Raw genomic sequence first — 14869 nt, 5'->3', positions numbered from 1 at the left:
CACGTCCGGAGGGGCGGAGCCTAGAGAGGCAGAATGAGACGCAGCGTCTGTACAGACACACACACACGTGAATGACACACTGTGTGTGTGTGTGTGTGTGTGTGTGTGTGTGTGGTACCAGTGTGCGTTAGCGCCCCCTGCAGGTCGGCCATGGAGGACAGAATGACGGAGGAGAGGCTCTTAGAGCGGAGCCAGCGGGCACACGCCCCCTTACGACCTCCGTCCTCGTCTTTACCTGAAACACAGTTAAACATTTGGGTATAAAAATCAAATGTGATGTTACATGAATTCTTCAGCAGAAGAAGAACAAGAAGGAAGAGAAGAAGAGTTCTCCCACCCGAGCGTTCTGCCTCTTGACTCCTCCCTGTTGCCATGGTGACGCACTCGCCCGTCTCTAGCCTGAAGAGCACCGTGGAGCGTTGACCCAGAGCGCTCCACCTCCTCGCCGCCAGCACCGCACACACGCTCCTCCTCCACCGCCCCGCCGCCGCCCACCTCCTCCTCCTGCTCTCCTCCTCCTCCTCGTCCTCTTCCTCGCCTCCAAGAGCTCGAGCCAGCCGCCTCACCTCCTCCTCCAGCACCTCCCTCTCCGCCAGCCGCCTGCACAGCAGCGCCTTCTGCTGTCCGAGCGCACGGAGGCGCCGGCGGGCGTGAGCCAGCGCGCCGCCCAGCAGGGCGCACGCCGCTAGGAAGGAGGCCGACTCCCCGCGGCCACGCGACAGGTCAGAGGTCAGCGAGGAGACGCGGCGCTCCAGGGAGGAGGCGCGGTCGCGGAGGGAGTCGCACTGGGAGCGATACAGCTGGGAGAGAGAGGGAAACCAGTTTGATCAGTGGGAGGAGCCACTGTGACCAGCAGCTTGAGTTTTTAACCTGAATGACCTGAAAACTACATTTCCCATGAGGCTTAGCTGAGGTTACGTCACACCCATCCAGATCAAATGGATCGTCACTTCCTTCTTTTCTCAAACAAATGTTGAATAAAATCTCACTTTTAACTTTATATTTGTTCTACTTTTAAACAACACAAAGTTTCCTCTTTTCCTTCATCTTCATCGTCTGCTGAGTCAGCAGACGATGAAGATGATCACAACAACAGGGACACCTGAGGGACACCTGCAGGTGTGTGTGTGTGTTACCTGCAGCTCCTCCTGCAGGTGTGTCACGGTGTGTGTGTGTCGGCGGCTCCACGCCTCCTCCCGGCTCCTCGCGCTTTCCTCCAGACGGGACAACACACACTCCTGACTGCGCTGCAGCTCACGTACACACACACTCTTCCTGTCGCACACACTCTGCAGCTGGGCGATCTACAGAGAGAGAGAGAGAGAGAGAGGTGGACTCACCTGTCTGATTCGTGCTCATTGGACTGAATGTCCAACAGTCTGGTCCCCGTCTCACTGCTGCAGGACGACATGAAGTGCCCCCCCCCTCCCCTCCCTGACCAGGCGGCTCACCTTGGTGTCGGCCCTGCCGAGGTCAGAGGTCAGCTGGTCCACCTGCTCTGTGATGACCTCGCACAGCTCCTCCCAGGTGAAATCTCCCAGGATGCTGTGGGGCTGATCCAGGAGGACACAGCGAGCCAGGAGGCGCTGGTAGAGGAGGTGCAGGAAGGAGAGATGGACCTGAGACGCGCACACACACACACACACACACGCGCGCACACGCGCACACGCGCACACGCACAGTGAGGTGGTTTAATGTGTTTTCTTACATTACAACGACTTAATGATGTTACACTGAGGACGACACAGAGAGGACATGAGAGACAGAGACAAAGAGTCTTATACTTTATATCTTCACCTTCGACTCTTTCTGGTAGTATTCAGTTATCTTCTGGACCTCTGACGTCCTCTCCTCCCTCTCCCTTTCTCTCTCCTTCTCCTTCTCCTCCCTTTCTCTCTCCCTCTCCTTCTCCTTCTCCTCCCTTTCTCTCTCCTTCTCCTTCTCCTTCTTCTCTCTCTCCCTCTCCTCCCTTTCTCTCTCCCTCTCCTCCCTCTCTCTCTCCAGCTGGGCCTGCAGACCTCTGCTCAGCGTGGACCAATCAGAGTTCTCGGTGCGAAGGCGCGTCACCTCCTCCTCCAGTGTGAGGGAGGCTTGCTGAGACTCCTGCAGAGGACAGACAGGAGACAAAGGGTCAGATAAAGACCTCCCCCTCCTCCTCCTCCTCCTCCTCCTCCTCCTCCTCCTCCTCCTCCCCCGCTGGTCTGGGATCAGACGTCTACCTCCACCCGTCGGCTCTGATCCAAGGTCAGCCGTTGGAGGGTCTGGTTCTCCATCAGCAGGTCCTGGACCTGTTGCTCCGCCCCCTCCAGTCTGAGGCGCTGTCCCTGCAGCGTGGCCTCCAGCAGCTGGGGCAGGTCTGCAGGGGGACCACGGCTCCCATCAGGCTCTGCAGGAGGGCCGGTGCCTGCACACACACACACACACACACACGAGTAAGCTGCTGTGTGTGTGTGTGTGTGTGTGTGTGTGTGTGTGTGCAGGTGTGTGTGTGTACCTGTGGAGTTGTGTAGTTCCAGCGTGTCTCTGATGCTTTTCAAACATTCCTCTGCGTCTCTTCGTCTCTCAGCTTCCTGAACACAGAAGAAGAAACACGGTAATTAAATGCACCCTCCCCCCCACCCCGCGTGTGTGTGTGTTGGTCACCTGCTGCAGCAGTGTGTGTGTGTCGGTGTGCTGTCTCTTCTCCTCCTCGAGCCGCTCTGTGAGGTCAGAGGTCGACCCCCTCTCCGTCTCCAGGGCAACGCTGAGGTCAGACTTGCAGCGCTCGTACTCCCTCTGCAGCCTGGACACGCGCACATATTGGATGTGAGTTCCCTGATGTCCCACCGTGGGGCCCGTCAGTGAAGGCGTCTCACCGCTGCAGGCCGCGCTCCTTCTCCCCGAGCTGAGCCCCCAGGGCCTCCAGGCCGCGCCGCGCCTCCTGCTGGCCGGACCGCTCCGCCGCCAGCGCCGCCTCCAAGTCCCGCCCCCTTAGCTGCCGGGTCACATGGTCACACAGAGGGGTCACAACTGTAAACTGGACTTTTCTATTAGAAACAATTTGAATGTCTTCAACTGAAACTTTTTGTCCATCAGTAAACAGCGTCTCACTTCCTGTCTGCGCCTCATTGGACGCGAATCTTTAACACACCTGCACTTAAATACAGGTTTCACCAGACTAGTGGCTTTGTTGGGTCTATGATCAGCGAGGGATGTGTGTGTGTGTGTCTGTGTGTAACTGTGTGTGTGTGTGTGTGTAACTGTGTGTGTGTGTGTAACTGTGTGTGTGTGTGTGTGTAACAGTGTGTGTGTGTGTGTCTGTGTGTAACAGTGTGTGTGTGTGTGTGTAACAGTGTGTGTGTGTGTGTGTAACAGTGTGTGTGTGCGCGCTACCTGGACGATCTGGGAGTTGAACCTGGTCTCCAGGTGAGCTGCTCGCTCCGCCTCCACACTCGCCTGCAGAGACTTCACCTGCTGATCCATCACCTACGGAAACACACAAATGACCCCTGTGTCCTCCTCTCACCTCCTTCTCTGTCCGCTCCTCTCCTTACCTCCTTCTCCCTCCTGCTCCTCTCCTTACCTCCTTCTCCCTCCTGCTCCTCTCCTCTCTCTCCGTCAGGTATTTCAGTTCGCCGGAGAGTCGTCTGCTCACCTCGACCTCCTCGTCCTTCTGCTTCTGCAGCTCCGCCGTCCTCCTCTCCGACTCCTTAAGAACCTCCTCCTGACCCTGCAGGAGAGAGAGTGTGACAGTGTGTGTGTGTGTAACAGTGTGTGTGTGTGTGTGTGTGTGACAGTGCGTGTGTGTGTGTAACAGAGTGTGTGTGTGTGTGCGTGTGTGACCTGCAGTAGTCGGTGTAGTCGTTGGTTCTCTGAGCTGAAGCTTTGGATCAGTGTGTCATGCTCCTCCACCTCCTGCTGCAAAGCATGCTGGTCCTCGTCTCTGCTCCGCTGTGTGGTCTCCAGAGCTTTCTGCAGCTCTTGGACCTCCTGCTGGAGCTCTGCTGCTCGCTCTGAGGCCCAGACGAGCACACACACACACACACACACAATTATTGCCCGCTTGCTCTTCCACAGGTCTCAGAGGGTGCGTTTGATTCACTCACCTGTGAGCTCGGAGGCTCGGGCGGAGTCTCTCTGGCTCAGTGTCAGCTGATACTGAAGCTCCACCCGCTGAGCTTCTCCTCGCTCCACCAGGGACCTGAGACGGGTCAGCTGGGCCTGGAGCCGGCACACCTGGGGGGTACATGGAGTACTGTGTACAGCTGGGGGTACATGGAGTACTGTGTACAGCTGGGGGTACATGGAGTACTGTGTACAGCTGGGGGGTACATGGAGTACTGTGTACAGCTGGGGGTACATGGAGTACTGTGTACAGCTGGGGGTACATGGAGTACTGTGTACAGCTGGGGGGTACATGGAGTACTGTGGTACTGTGGTACACCTGGGGGGTACATGGAGTACTGTGGTACTGTGGTACACCTGGGGGGTACATGGAGTACTGTGTACAGCTGGGGGTACATGGAGTACTGTGTACAGCTGGGGGTACATGGAGTACTGTGTACAGCTGGGGGGTACATGGAGTACTGTGGTACTGTGGTACACCTGGGGGGTACATGGAGTACTGTGGTACTGTGGTACACCTGGGGGGTACATGGAGTACTGTGTACAGCTGGGGGTACATGGAGTACTGTGTACACCTGGGGGGTACATGGAGTACTGTGTACAGCTGGGGGTACATGGAGTACTGTGTACAGCTGGGGGGTACATGGAGTAGTACCGTGTATACCTGGGAGGTACAGATAGTACTCTGTACTACGTCTCACCTCCTGGTTGTGGCAGGACATCCGCTCCAGTCTTTCTCTCTCCAGCTGATGGAGTCTCCACCTCCGCCCCCCAGACCGGTTGTCTTGTGCACCTCCTGCCTCCGCCCTCCTGCTCCTCCCCCTCTGTCCTCCTCCCTCTCCTCCTTCCCTCCTCCCTCGTCCCTTCTCTCTCTCCTCATGTTCCTCTTCTCTTCCCGCCTGCTGCTCCTTCTGTCTGCTGGTGTCTTTCAACCTGAGGAAACAGTGTATACACAGTTATGTATAAATACACGTGTACATGTATATACATAAGGAGTACAGGCTGCAGTCACTGAGTACTTGTCGGTCTCCTCCTCGGAGCTCCTGGAGGAGCTGACCGCGGCCCTCGGCCTGCTCCCCCGGGGCTCCGCGGGGCCGCGCCTCCTCCGCTCCGCCGGGTCCGTCTGCATCGCTGCGTTGCTGTGGTTACGCTGGTTACGGTGGGTACGCTGGTTACGGTGGTTACGCTGGTTACGCCCAGTTCGCTTGCCTGGCGTTGCCGTGACAACCGACCAAGTCTCCGTTCACAAATCTAGTGAACGTTCAACATCGCGTCGCCGAGTGAAACTCCAGCTGGGAAAAAACGTAAGACGGTTCATGAATCAAGCGCATCTTTGTTGTACATAATTACATGTTGTTGTCAACAACCTGCAGCTGATATTTTACGCATTTAAATGTCTACTTGCTGGTTACAATTCAACAGAAGTCCGCAAAGATTCTCTATTTATTTACCTCGTCAATAACTTCAGGTTCATATCAAATCTTAACGTTTCGTGAATGAAGGTTTGTTTCAATCCAACACAAGCGAACAAAGACCGTTTCACGGATAATATTCTAAATGTTCGTTTTTTATTCCCCCAAACGTACTTTAACTAGCAGGAAGATACAAACGTCCTTTATAGCATCAATGAGAAATCTGGAAACGAAAAGTGGACTTTTTAAAACACTTACAGCGACAATAGTCCAGCAGCCGTTTGAATCTGACGCCATCTTTAGTGTCCATACGTCATATCCGCTTCACTCCTGGGTTGCTTGACAACCGGCCGAAGGTGACCACCCACTTCGTTACGTCATATATTTATTTATTTAAGATAGTAACGAGTCTGATAAAAAATAACAATGGATTAAATTAACTCAAACTAAAAAATATTTTGTGAAATTACATATTTAAAAATAATCAAATATGAGAAAATACATATTTTAAACACGAATTAGGAAACTGTAGCACTTAAATTGTACTTTTTATGGTTCTTATCTACAGCAAATTGTAAGCTTATTTGATGAAATCGCACTTTCTTGTTTCTTGCTCTTCTGAGTTTGTGTCCTTATGGTTGAATGCACTTGTTATTATTTTATTTTTGTACAACATATACGTGTGTTTAACGCAGAGCTGCCGAGGAGGGCGCTGTAACCTCTCTTCACTGGCAACGCTACCGTCTTATTCAACGTAGAAGAAGAAAGACAGCAAACAACATGGCGGCGCCCGCAGAACACGTTGAAACCAAATCCACAGAGACGGACACAACAGAAGCTCCGGAGACCTCAGACTCGGAGCCCGCGGGTCAGGACCCGGATCCGGACCCGGATGAGGACGAAGACGAGCCGGCCGAGCCAAAGATCCGGGACACCCCGGGTGACATCCGGCTGGAGGCAATCGCCAACACGGTGGCCCTCCACCCGAGCCGGGACGTCCTGGTGTGCGGGGACGTGGACGGGGACATCTACGCATACTCGTACTCGTGCACGGAGGGCGAGAACCGGGAGCTGTGGTCCTCCGGGCACCACATGAAGTCCTGCCGCCAGGTGCGCTTCTCCGCCGACGGGCTGAAGCTCTACAGCGTCTCGCGGGACAAAGCCGTGCACCTGCTGGACGCCGAGCGCGGGCACCTGGTGACGAGGATCCGCGGCGCGCACGCGGCCCCCATCAACAGCCTGCTGCTGGTGGACGAGAACATCGTGGCGACCGGAGACGACGGGGGGACCCTGAAGGTCGCACGGAAGTCCCGATATTGAGATTGAGGGTCAGAGTGTGCTGATGGCGAGAAGAAGCAGATGTTTCTCCTCGTGAATGTAACCTGTTGTGGTTGTTTTGTGAAGGTGTGGGACATGAGGAAGGGGACGGACATCATGGATCTGAAGCAGCACGAGGACTACATCAGTGACATCGCCGTGGACCAGGCCAAGAGGATCCTCCTAACGACCAGGTGATGACCACCTCGCCACCACGCAGGACCCTTCTGAAGTTCAGTCTCCGATGAATCAATCACGACCGTGTGCTTCCGCTGAGGAGCTCCGCATTGGAAACTGTTCATTTCTGGAAAGATTTTGAACGAGACGTGAAAATAAAATGTTGCCTCTCGTTACGCGCAGCGGCGACGGCACCATGGGCGTCTTCAACATCAAGCGCCGGCGGTTCGAGCTGCTGTCGGAGTACCAGAGCGGCGACCTGACCTCGGTGGCGCTGATGAAGCACGGCAGGAAGGTGGTGTGCGGCTCCAGCGAGGGGACCATCTACATCTTCAACTGGAACGGCTTCGGCGCCACCAGCGACCGCTTCGCCATCAAGGCCGAGTCGGTGGAGTGCATCGCCCCCATCACCGACAGCATCATGTGCACCGCCTCCATGGACGGGTACATCCGGTGAGTCCGGGTCCCGTGGTCCTCTTCTTTAAGTCCATGCTGGTACTTCTGTGGTCTTCTGGAGGTCTGTCCTGGTCTACAGATCTGATCTTAATTGTGTCCTCCATCAGGGCCCTCAACCTCCTTCCCAACCGGGTCCTCGGCTGCATCGGGCAGCACGTCGGCGAACCCGTCGAGGAGCTGGCCAAGTCCTGGGACACCCGCTTCCTGGTGAGCAGCGCCCACGACCAGCTGATCAAGTTCTGGGACATCTCGGGTCTGCCCGGCACCAAGGTCAACGAGTACCGCAAGAGGAAGAAGAAGGACGAGCGCATGAAGTCTCTGTCCAAGAAGGCCCACGGGGACAACAACTTCTTCTCTGGCCTCGTGGAGGAGACGAAGGAGGAGGAGAAGGAAGAAGAAGAAGAAGAGGAGGAGGACAGCGACAGCGATTGAGCAGCAGTCCTAGGCAGTGAAACACAAGCTGAGCGGTTGGTCCTCAAAAGGTTCCTGCTGTGGAGCAGAATGGAACCGTTGGTGCGGCTGTGTTTGGGGCTGTTGGGATGTTGGTTAGTCCTCACAGACGTGAACATCAGAAGAGATGAAGGTCCAGAAGATTACAAGCTCTTCTGTTCATGCGCCACAGATGAGAAGTGACACTAAAATAACGGGAGGTCTTGACAATGAAGACACGTCTGGTCACACTAGTGATCAGATTGATCCTAATTTAAATGTAGTTCTTTATTTATGGACATCTGCTTAAATTTGGAAGACATTTAATTACATATTTTGTCAAAAAAATATATGTTTTGGGGCATTTTTGTCTGCCGAGTAAATGTTCATGTACTCACATTAAAAGCTTTTTTTATATGTACATCCAACTTTTTTTGTATTTTCCAGTCACAGCCTTAATATCATCATTTAGTAGTTGATGTATATTGAGCGTTAAATACTAAAATCTGACCAACTAGTTACTTTCTCAGCTGTTAGTGAAGTGAAACATTTAATGTGCATCTTTTAGACGTAGAAATTAGCATTAAGAGGAAATAAATGACTAGACTGTACTTGCTTGGAGGGTGATATATTTTATCAAGTATGGTAATTACCTCTAACTGATACAAATACACCAAAAAATACACTCACTTCTATCAACAGCAGAATCAATACAATAATGCTGAGTCTCTTTAATATTTTTTAAGTTATTCATTTTACATTACATTACAGGTCATTTAGCAGACGATTTTATCCAAAGCGACTTACATTACACTTTAAACCCATGGCTTTTTTTCACATTTTTGCCCGGGGAGCAACTAGGGGTCAGGTGTCTTGCTCAGGGACACTTCGACATGTAACTTGAATAAAAATAAACAAAGTATTCTTAAACTGTTTATAATTATATTATTTATGATAATTCGCTACTTAATGCTTATATTCAATTACATTCAAATACATAATGCAATCGCTCAATCTAATCTAATTTTCTTACATTCTGATAATTCGTTTTCTCGGTTACCCCCCCAGATGGTACAGTCTGCTTCCCTGGTGGTACAGTCCAACCAATAGGCGGGAAAAGCTGCCGTGCGTCACGTGACGCGCACCGCTCGGCTCAACATGGCGACGAGAGGTTTCAGTGTAGCTTAGTAACAAGAAGCCTCCCGTCCGAACCGAAGAAAGAGCCGTTTATCTCGCGTTTCCGGACCCGCTCGGGCTCGGCTCTTTCTCGGTTAGTACGAATCCCGGTGTCCCGTTAAAACGCACCTTCTCAAATAAAGCAGGAACCAATGAACGCAGTTCTACGGGCAGCTAGATTAGAGTTAGCATCAGCGCTAGCATGGTGTATTGGTAAACAGTGATTGACACGCTGCTCCGAGGACGTGTTTTACCTCACGCGGATTACCAAGTGAGTGTTAACTGCTACAAGCGGCCGTAAATCCGCTGGTTTCTACTTAGCAACAGTTATTTGATCGACTGTTTGTCACATGACAACAGTTCGTGATCTAGTCTTAATAGAATCTGGAGGCATTCGTTCTTCATAAGTGTTCATAAGTGTCTGTGCTTCTACGCCAGCTTCTGCTTCGGGACCGAGCTCTGCAGCAGCAGGATGTCGGGGAGAAGCAGAGACCAGTACAAACAGGGAGACCTGGTGTTCGCCAAGATGAAGGGCTTCCCCCACTGGCCTGCGAGGGTGCGACCGCGCGCGCGCACACACACACACACGGACACGCGCATACACGCGCACACGCTGGGAGAGTTAAAGTGACGCCGCTCTGTGTGTGTGTGTTCAGATCTTTAAGCCGGACAACGGAAACAAGAAGCGAGTCCTGGTCTTCTTCTTCGGGACCCACCAGATGTACGTATGTATGCTCATTGGTGACGTCATCGGCGACGCTGTTGATGACCCCCCCTCACTCCCCTCTCGCCCCCAGAGGTCAGGTCCTCCTTAAGAACATCGTCCCCTTCGTCGGGAACAAGATGAAGTACGGCTGCGGCGTCCGCAGCAAAGGCTTCTCCGAGGGCATGTGGGAGATCCAGAACACGCCAGGAGTCGGGAGTAAACCCAAAGTGAGCGTGTTCCTCCTCTGAGGATTATTGTCTATGTTTGGTTCATCCACAGACTTTGCACCCAAACACCCTCAAGGTTAACACAGTTGAGGCCTCACACGATCTGCCCATTGATGTTTCACCCCACAAAGTATGAATATTTAGTCACATGTTGCCTTTCTTGTCCTGTTTCAAAAGTTCTGTGTTTAATTAATAAACCTTTTCTGTTCTGTTGTGTCTTCAGGCTCCAACCAACACGCTAACTGCCGCTAAAGCCCCACCCACTAAAGCGCCACCCGCTAAAGCCCCACCCGCTAAAGCCCCACCCGCTAAAGCGCCACCTGCTAAAGCCCCACCCGCTAAAGCCCCACCCACTAAAGCCCCACCCGCGACCTCTTCTGATAAACCCTCACAGGACCAACTTAAATCCACCGCCAGCAGCAAGCGGCTCACCCGTAGACAGGAAGCGGCGAGGGTGTCGCTGAGATCTGCGCCGCAGAAAACGCTGGAGTCCAAACCGTCGTCGGGCGAGACCTCCGCCAGCACGAGGAGCAGGAGGTCGGCCGCTGGAGGGAGAAGTGAGGAGGAGAAGGAGGTGAGAGAGGAGTTTGTGTGATTCATGAAGATTTGAGTTTGTCGGAGGAACCAAACTTTGCCCGAATGAGCGTTTTTCCATCCGTCTCTTTTTTCCAATTAAAAAAAAAAGTTTTAAACGTTTTTTCAAAGTGTTTATTTGAGGGGGAAGTGATCAAACGCGCTTCACACGGTTTCTCTTTGGTTTGTTTTTGTCAGGTTGATGGCGAGCAGCACGAGGAGACGACACCTGTTGTGACCTCGACAGGTGAGACACACACACACACACACACACACACACACACACACACACACACACACACCATCAGCATACATGGAGGAGTTAAAGCTCTCTGCTTTCATCTTTCAGTGAGCGAGAAGCCGCAAGCTGCTCCCACACAAATGTCAAAGAACAAGGGAGGACCGAGAGAAGAGGAGGAGTCATCACAGAGCCAAGGAGTCAAGAAGAGGAGAGACAAGGAGGAAGAGAAGGAGTCATCACAGACCCAAGGAGTCAAGAAGAGGAGAGACAAGGAGGAAGAGAAGGAGTCATCACAGACCCAAGGAGTCAAGAAGAGGAGAAACAAGGAGGAAGAGAAGGAGTCATCACAAGGCCAAGGAGTCAAGAATAAAGACAAGGGGGAAGAGAAGGAGTCATCACAGAGCCAAGGTGTCAAGAAGAGGAAAGACAAGGAGGAAGAGGAGGAGTCATCACAGGCCCAAGGTGTCAAGAAGAGGAAAGACAAGGAGGAAGAGAAGGAGACATCACAGACCCAAGGTGTCAAGAAGAGGAGAGACGACAAGGAGGAAGAGAAGGAGACATCACAGACCCAAGGAGTCAAGAAGAGGAAAGACAAGGAGGAAGAGAAGGAGTCATCACAGGCCCAAGGTGTCAAGAAGAGGAGAGACGACAAGGAGGAGGAGAAGGAGTCATCACAGACCCAAGGAGTCAAGGAGGAAGAGAAGGAGACATCACAGACCCAAGGAGTCAAGAAGAGGAGAGACGACAAGGAGGAAGAGAAGGAGACATCACAGACCCAAGGAGTCAAGAAGAGGAAAGACAAGGAGGAAGAGAAGGAGTCATCACAGAGCAAAGGAGTCAAGAAGAGGAGAGACGACAAGGAGAAAGAGAAGGAAACAAATGAGGCCGGTGGTGAAGGAAGGAGAAAGGAGACGACGGTGAGGAAAGGAGTGAAACAAAAGAAAGAGGAGGAACAGAAGCAAGGTGAAGGTGTGGAGGGAGAAAGAGGAGCAGAGGTAAAAGAGACACAGAAAGAGGAGGAGCCATCAGAGCGCCGAGGAGTCAAGAGGAAGAGCGACTACGGCGAATCAGCGAAGGAAGAGGAGGAGAAACCGAAGAAGACAAAGCCAGATGAAGGAGGTGTGGACGGACATAAAGAAACGATGAAAACGCCAGAGGGCCGAGTGATGAAGACGAGGAGAGCCGGGAAAACACAACGAGGAGGAGGAAAGGAAGCGGAGAGGACAAGGAGGCAGACTAGGTCAGGTAGCGAAGGAAAGAAAATAATGACAGTAAAGACGGAAACCGAGCGGGACGGACAGGAGGAGGAGGTGACGGGGGAGAAGGGGAGCAAAGGGACGAAGGCGAGGAGAGCAGAGGAAGAGGAGGAGCCGGGGGGCGGCGCTGTGGACGAGGAGGTGAAGATGCTTCCCGCTCTTTGTCCTTTAGGTTTAAAAGAGTCTCGATGTCTTACGTCCCCTTTGTGTCCCCTGCAGAGACAGCGCCGCCTGGCGGCCAAGAGGGAAAGTCTGCTGAGGTCTCTGAGGGGCCTCCTGAAGGCCGGCAGAGGAGGGAGGAGGTCCCAGTAAGGAGCGCGCACACACACACACACACACACACACACACACACACACAGCAGAGGGTTAAAGGAGGTGTCACATGGTCTTTTTCTAAACACTCGTCAGGAAGAAGAGCAGAGGCGGAGCCAACAAGAAGGTGGAGGAGCAGAAGAAGAGAAGAAGTCAGGCGGCAGCGTTGGAGGAGAAGAAGAAGAAGAAGAGTCCGACCGGCAGGAAGTCTGTCGGCAAGAAAGAGAAAGAAACGACGACGGAGGTGAAACCGGAAGGGGGTGCTGAGAAAGACGAAGAGGAGAAGGTGTTGGGGAAGGACGAGTGCAAGACAGAGACGGACAAGAAGACAGACGGCGGAAAAACTTTGGGTGACGTGAAGACAAAAGAAAAGGAGGAGGGGTCGAAGACGGAGGAGAGGAAGATCATCGGGAAGATCGTGAAGGCAACGTGTGGAGGAGGAACGAAGGTCCAGGTGAAGACCATCATGGGAGGAGCAGCGGCAGAAGAGAAGAAGAAGAAAGAGGAGAAGGAGAAGAGGGCGGGGAAGCTGAAGGAGGCGGCGAGAGAGACAGACAACAGGAAAGAGAAGAAGAACAGCGAAGAGGAGCCCAGAGCTACGGCAAAATCCCAAGAGAAGAAGAAGAAGAAGGAGTTCGAGGCGGGGAAAGCGGCACCGACTGAACACGAGATGGAGAAGAAGAGCGGCAAAAGCGCAGAAGAAGACGCGGCGCTGACGAGGAAGCCCTGCGCCGAAGATGAGACGAAACCACAGAAGAAAAGCGACAACCCGGTGGCGGAGGAGTCCGGAGGCGCCGCCAGCGAGGAGGCGCAGAGCGGCTCGTCGGGTGGAGCCGAGGCGGAGAGGCGGAGTCCCGCCATGACGCTGACGGACTCCACGCTGCACCGGATCCACGGAGACATCCGGATCTCCCTGAAGACCGACAACCCTGTAAGACACGCCCACTTTTCTGTGACGTGTCACTGGTGGACAGAGACACTAATCACACACCATGTTTCCCTTGTACTTCCTGTTTACGCATGAACGGTCACGTGACATTTGCTTAGCCTAGCCTTGTCCTCCCCTAAAGTCCACCTGTCTCCGTCTGTCCTCCAGGACATCAGGAAGTGTCTGACGGCGCTGGACCAGCTCAGCATGGTCTACGTGACGTGCAAACACGTCCAGAGGCACAGCGAGCTGGTCTCCACCCTCCGGAAGGTGAAGCGCTGAGGCGTCCTCATAAATACTTGTCCTCATACTTTTGGACACTTGTCCTCACACTCGCGTGTTTCCGTGTCCTCCGCCCAGCTGCGCTCCTACCGGGCCAACCGGGCCGTCATGGACAAGGCGGCCATGTTGTACAGCCGCTTCAAGAACGCCTTCCTGGTGGGGGAGGGCGAGGAGGTGGTGAGCGCCGCCTTCCTGCGCTCGCTGCTGGAGGAGAAGGAGCGGGAGGAGGCTCAGCGGGCGGAGAGGGAGCGGGGCAAGGGGGAGGAGCCAGGGCCGGAGGGGAGGAGCAGCGAAGGAGGGGAGGACGGAAACGGGTGAGTTGATAATGTCAATCTTAGTTTATTTGTTATTTATTATTTACCTGTAAAGCTTATTTATTTCACCCTTTCACCAAGTGAATGATTCATATGCCCCCCCCCCCCACCCCACAGGTCCCTGAAGGTCGCGTGAGGATGAATTGTAAGATCGGTGTGGACCAGTCTCTACGTTACCTGAATACGTCCTCGTCTCAGCAGGACGATGGTTTAGCATTAACATAATTAACCCACTGAGCATTAACCCCCACGTGACCTTTGACCTCCGTCGTTGCCCCTCAGCTGTCTCTTGAAGCTACCGTACCTTTAAGAAGCCGACGTAGCCTTAACCTCCCTCCGCTACGGTGTCCTGCAGACCTCACGGGGACATCCTGTCCTCACGTTGTCCTCCAGATGTTCAGGTCGCTACTCTCTCATTTTAACGTTAGAACACACGTGATTATTTATAAGTATGTTGGTTTGAGACGTGACGGGGCTGATGGGAAACGTAGTTTTAATGTGAAAGGGGCTTTAATTGAAGCATTAAGCGGTTCTGCACCGATTTACTGCTTTTCTACAACTTTGTACAGCGAGATGTTTTATTGTGTGTTTTTACCGTGAGATGTTTGTTGTTGTTTACTCTGTGACAAACAAACAGATGTGGTGAAATGTGCTGTTTGTTCCAGATGTTTAAGATGCTGCATTTACGACGGAGCAGATTAAAGAATAAAAATCTTTCTCTTTTATTTGTGTCTCTTTTGTGGATTCAAACAAACTTCAGTTTTATCTGATACAAATATTTACAGTTTGAGTGTAAAACGTCAGCAAAATATCGCCTTGCTTAAAAAGTACCAGATGTACCACTGAAACGTACTGCGGTATAAAGTACAACAAGTACTTCTGAGATGTACTGCAGTAGAAAGTACGTGTACTCAAAATATGAATGTACCATTTAATACATTTAACTGATACAAACATAA

General features: G+C 52.7%; 3 protein-coding genes across 13 annotated transcripts in view; 2 read left to right on the top strand and 1 right to left on the bottom strand.

Moving 5' to 3' along the window:
- Positions 1–5842, bottom strand: part of ccdc171 (coiled-coil domain containing 171) — an 8114-nt gene extending 2272 nt beyond the window's left edge. For 3 of the 6 annotated variants that reach the window (XM_078105967.1, XM_078105966.1, XM_078105965.1), the window contains exons 1-17: positions 5775–5842; positions 5124–5396; positions 4806–5037; positions 4086–4215; positions 3823–3992; positions 3563–3709; positions 3373–3465; positions 2856–2974; positions 2644–2782; positions 2495–2570; positions 2220–2404; positions 1798–2103; positions 1452–1619; positions 1137–1304; positions 338–800; positions 119–235; positions 1–20 (exon numbers count right to left, since the gene is read on the bottom strand). The exon at positions 1–20 is cut by the window's left edge and continues 141 nt beyond it. In XM_078105967.1, the coding sequence (XP_077962093.1) occupies positions 1–20; positions 119–235; positions 338–800; positions 1137–1304; positions 1452–1619; positions 1798–2103; positions 2220–2404; positions 2495–2570; positions 2644–2782; positions 2856–2974; positions 3373–3465; positions 3563–3709; positions 3823–3992; positions 4086–4215; positions 4806–5037; positions 5124–5233 (2643 nt within the window). In that variant the 5' untranslated portion in view covers positions 5234–5396; positions 5775–5842. Of the gene's footprint in view, positions 21–118; positions 236–337; positions 801–1136; positions 1305–1451; positions 1620–1797; positions 2104–2219; positions 2405–2494; positions 2571–2643; positions 2783–2855; positions 2975–3372; positions 3466–3533; positions 3710–3822; positions 3993–4085; positions 4216–4805; positions 5038–5123; positions 5397–5774 lie in introns of those variants that run through there. The other 3 variants (XM_078105968.1, XM_078105969.1, XM_078105970.1) reach the window with 3 other exon arrangements.
- On the top strand, positions 5317–8316 carry wdr55 (WD repeat domain 55). The gene is made up of 5 exons (XM_040182568.2): positions 5317–5408; positions 6212–6812; positions 6921–7027; positions 7194–7463; positions 7574–8316. The coding sequence occupies exons 2-5, from the start codon at positions 6297–6299 to the stop codon at positions 7896–7898; spliced, it is 1218 nt and encodes a 405-aa protein (XP_040038502.1). The 5' UTR covers positions 5317–5408; positions 6212–6296; the 3' UTR covers positions 7899–8316.
- A 689-nt stretch (positions 8317–9005) lies between these two features.
- On the top strand, positions 9006–14635 carry psip1b (PC4 and SFRS1 interacting protein 1b). Of its 6 annotated transcripts, none has more exons than XM_078105975.1 (13): positions 9006–9165; positions 9510–9627; positions 9728–9792; positions 9869–10004; positions 10228–10578; positions 10776–10824; positions 10927–11334; positions 11542–12215; positions 12294–12382; positions 12483–13317; positions 13483–13584; positions 13675–13910; positions 14028–14635. In XM_078105975.1, exons 2-13 carry the CDS (start codon positions 9544–9546, stop codon positions 14044–14046), a joined length of 3048 nt encoding a protein of 1015 aa, XP_077962101.1. In that variant the 5' UTR covers positions 9006–9165; positions 9510–9543; the 3' UTR covers positions 14047–14635. The 6 variants fall into 6 exon arrangements, with proteins under 6 accessions (XP_077962101.1, XP_077962099.1, XP_077962098.1 ...); XM_078105973.1 differs by having other exon boundaries at positions 10927–11445; XM_078105972.1 differs by having other exon boundaries at positions 9010–9342; positions 10228–10260; positions 10312–10578; positions 10927–12215.
- Positions 14636–14869: the final 234 nt, after the last annotated feature.

Source organism: Gasterosteus aculeatus, chromosome 7 (genome assembly GCF_964276395.1).
Source record: "Gasterosteus aculeatus chromosome 7, fGasAcu3.hap1.1, whole genome shotgun sequence".
Lineage (NCBI taxonomy): Eukaryota > Metazoa > Chordata > Actinopteri > Perciformes > Gasterosteidae > Gasterosteus > Gasterosteus aculeatus.
This window is presented reverse-complemented; position numbering and strand designations above follow the sequence as displayed.

Excerpts from the sequence above, each read along its gene's own strand:
- wdr55 (XM_040182568.2), top strand. The coding sequence starts at position 6,297 with ATGGCGGCGCCCGCAGAACACGTTGAAACCAAATCCACAGAGACGGAC. Across the intron at positions 7,028-7,193 it reads AGGATCCTCCTAACGACCAG|CGGCGACGGCACCATGGGCG; the intron begins GTGATGACCACC and ends CGTTACGCGCAG. Across the intron at positions 7,464-7,573 it reads TCCATGGACGGGTACATCCG|GGCCCTCAACCTCCTTCCCA; the intron begins GTGAGTCCGGGT and ends GTCCTCCATCAG.
- psip1b (XM_078105971.1), top strand. The coding sequence starts at position 9,544 with ATGTCGGGGAGAAGCAGAGACCAGTACAAACAGGGAGACCTGGTGTTC. Across the intron at positions 9,793-9,868 it reads TTCTTCGGGACCCACCAGAT|AGGTCAGGTCCTCCTTAAGA; the intron begins GTACGTATGTAT and ends TCTCGCCCCCAG. Across the intron at positions 10,005-10,227 it reads GAGTCGGGAGTAAACCCAAA|GCTCCAACCAACACGCTAAC; the intron begins GTGAGCGTGTTC and ends TTGTGTCTTCAG.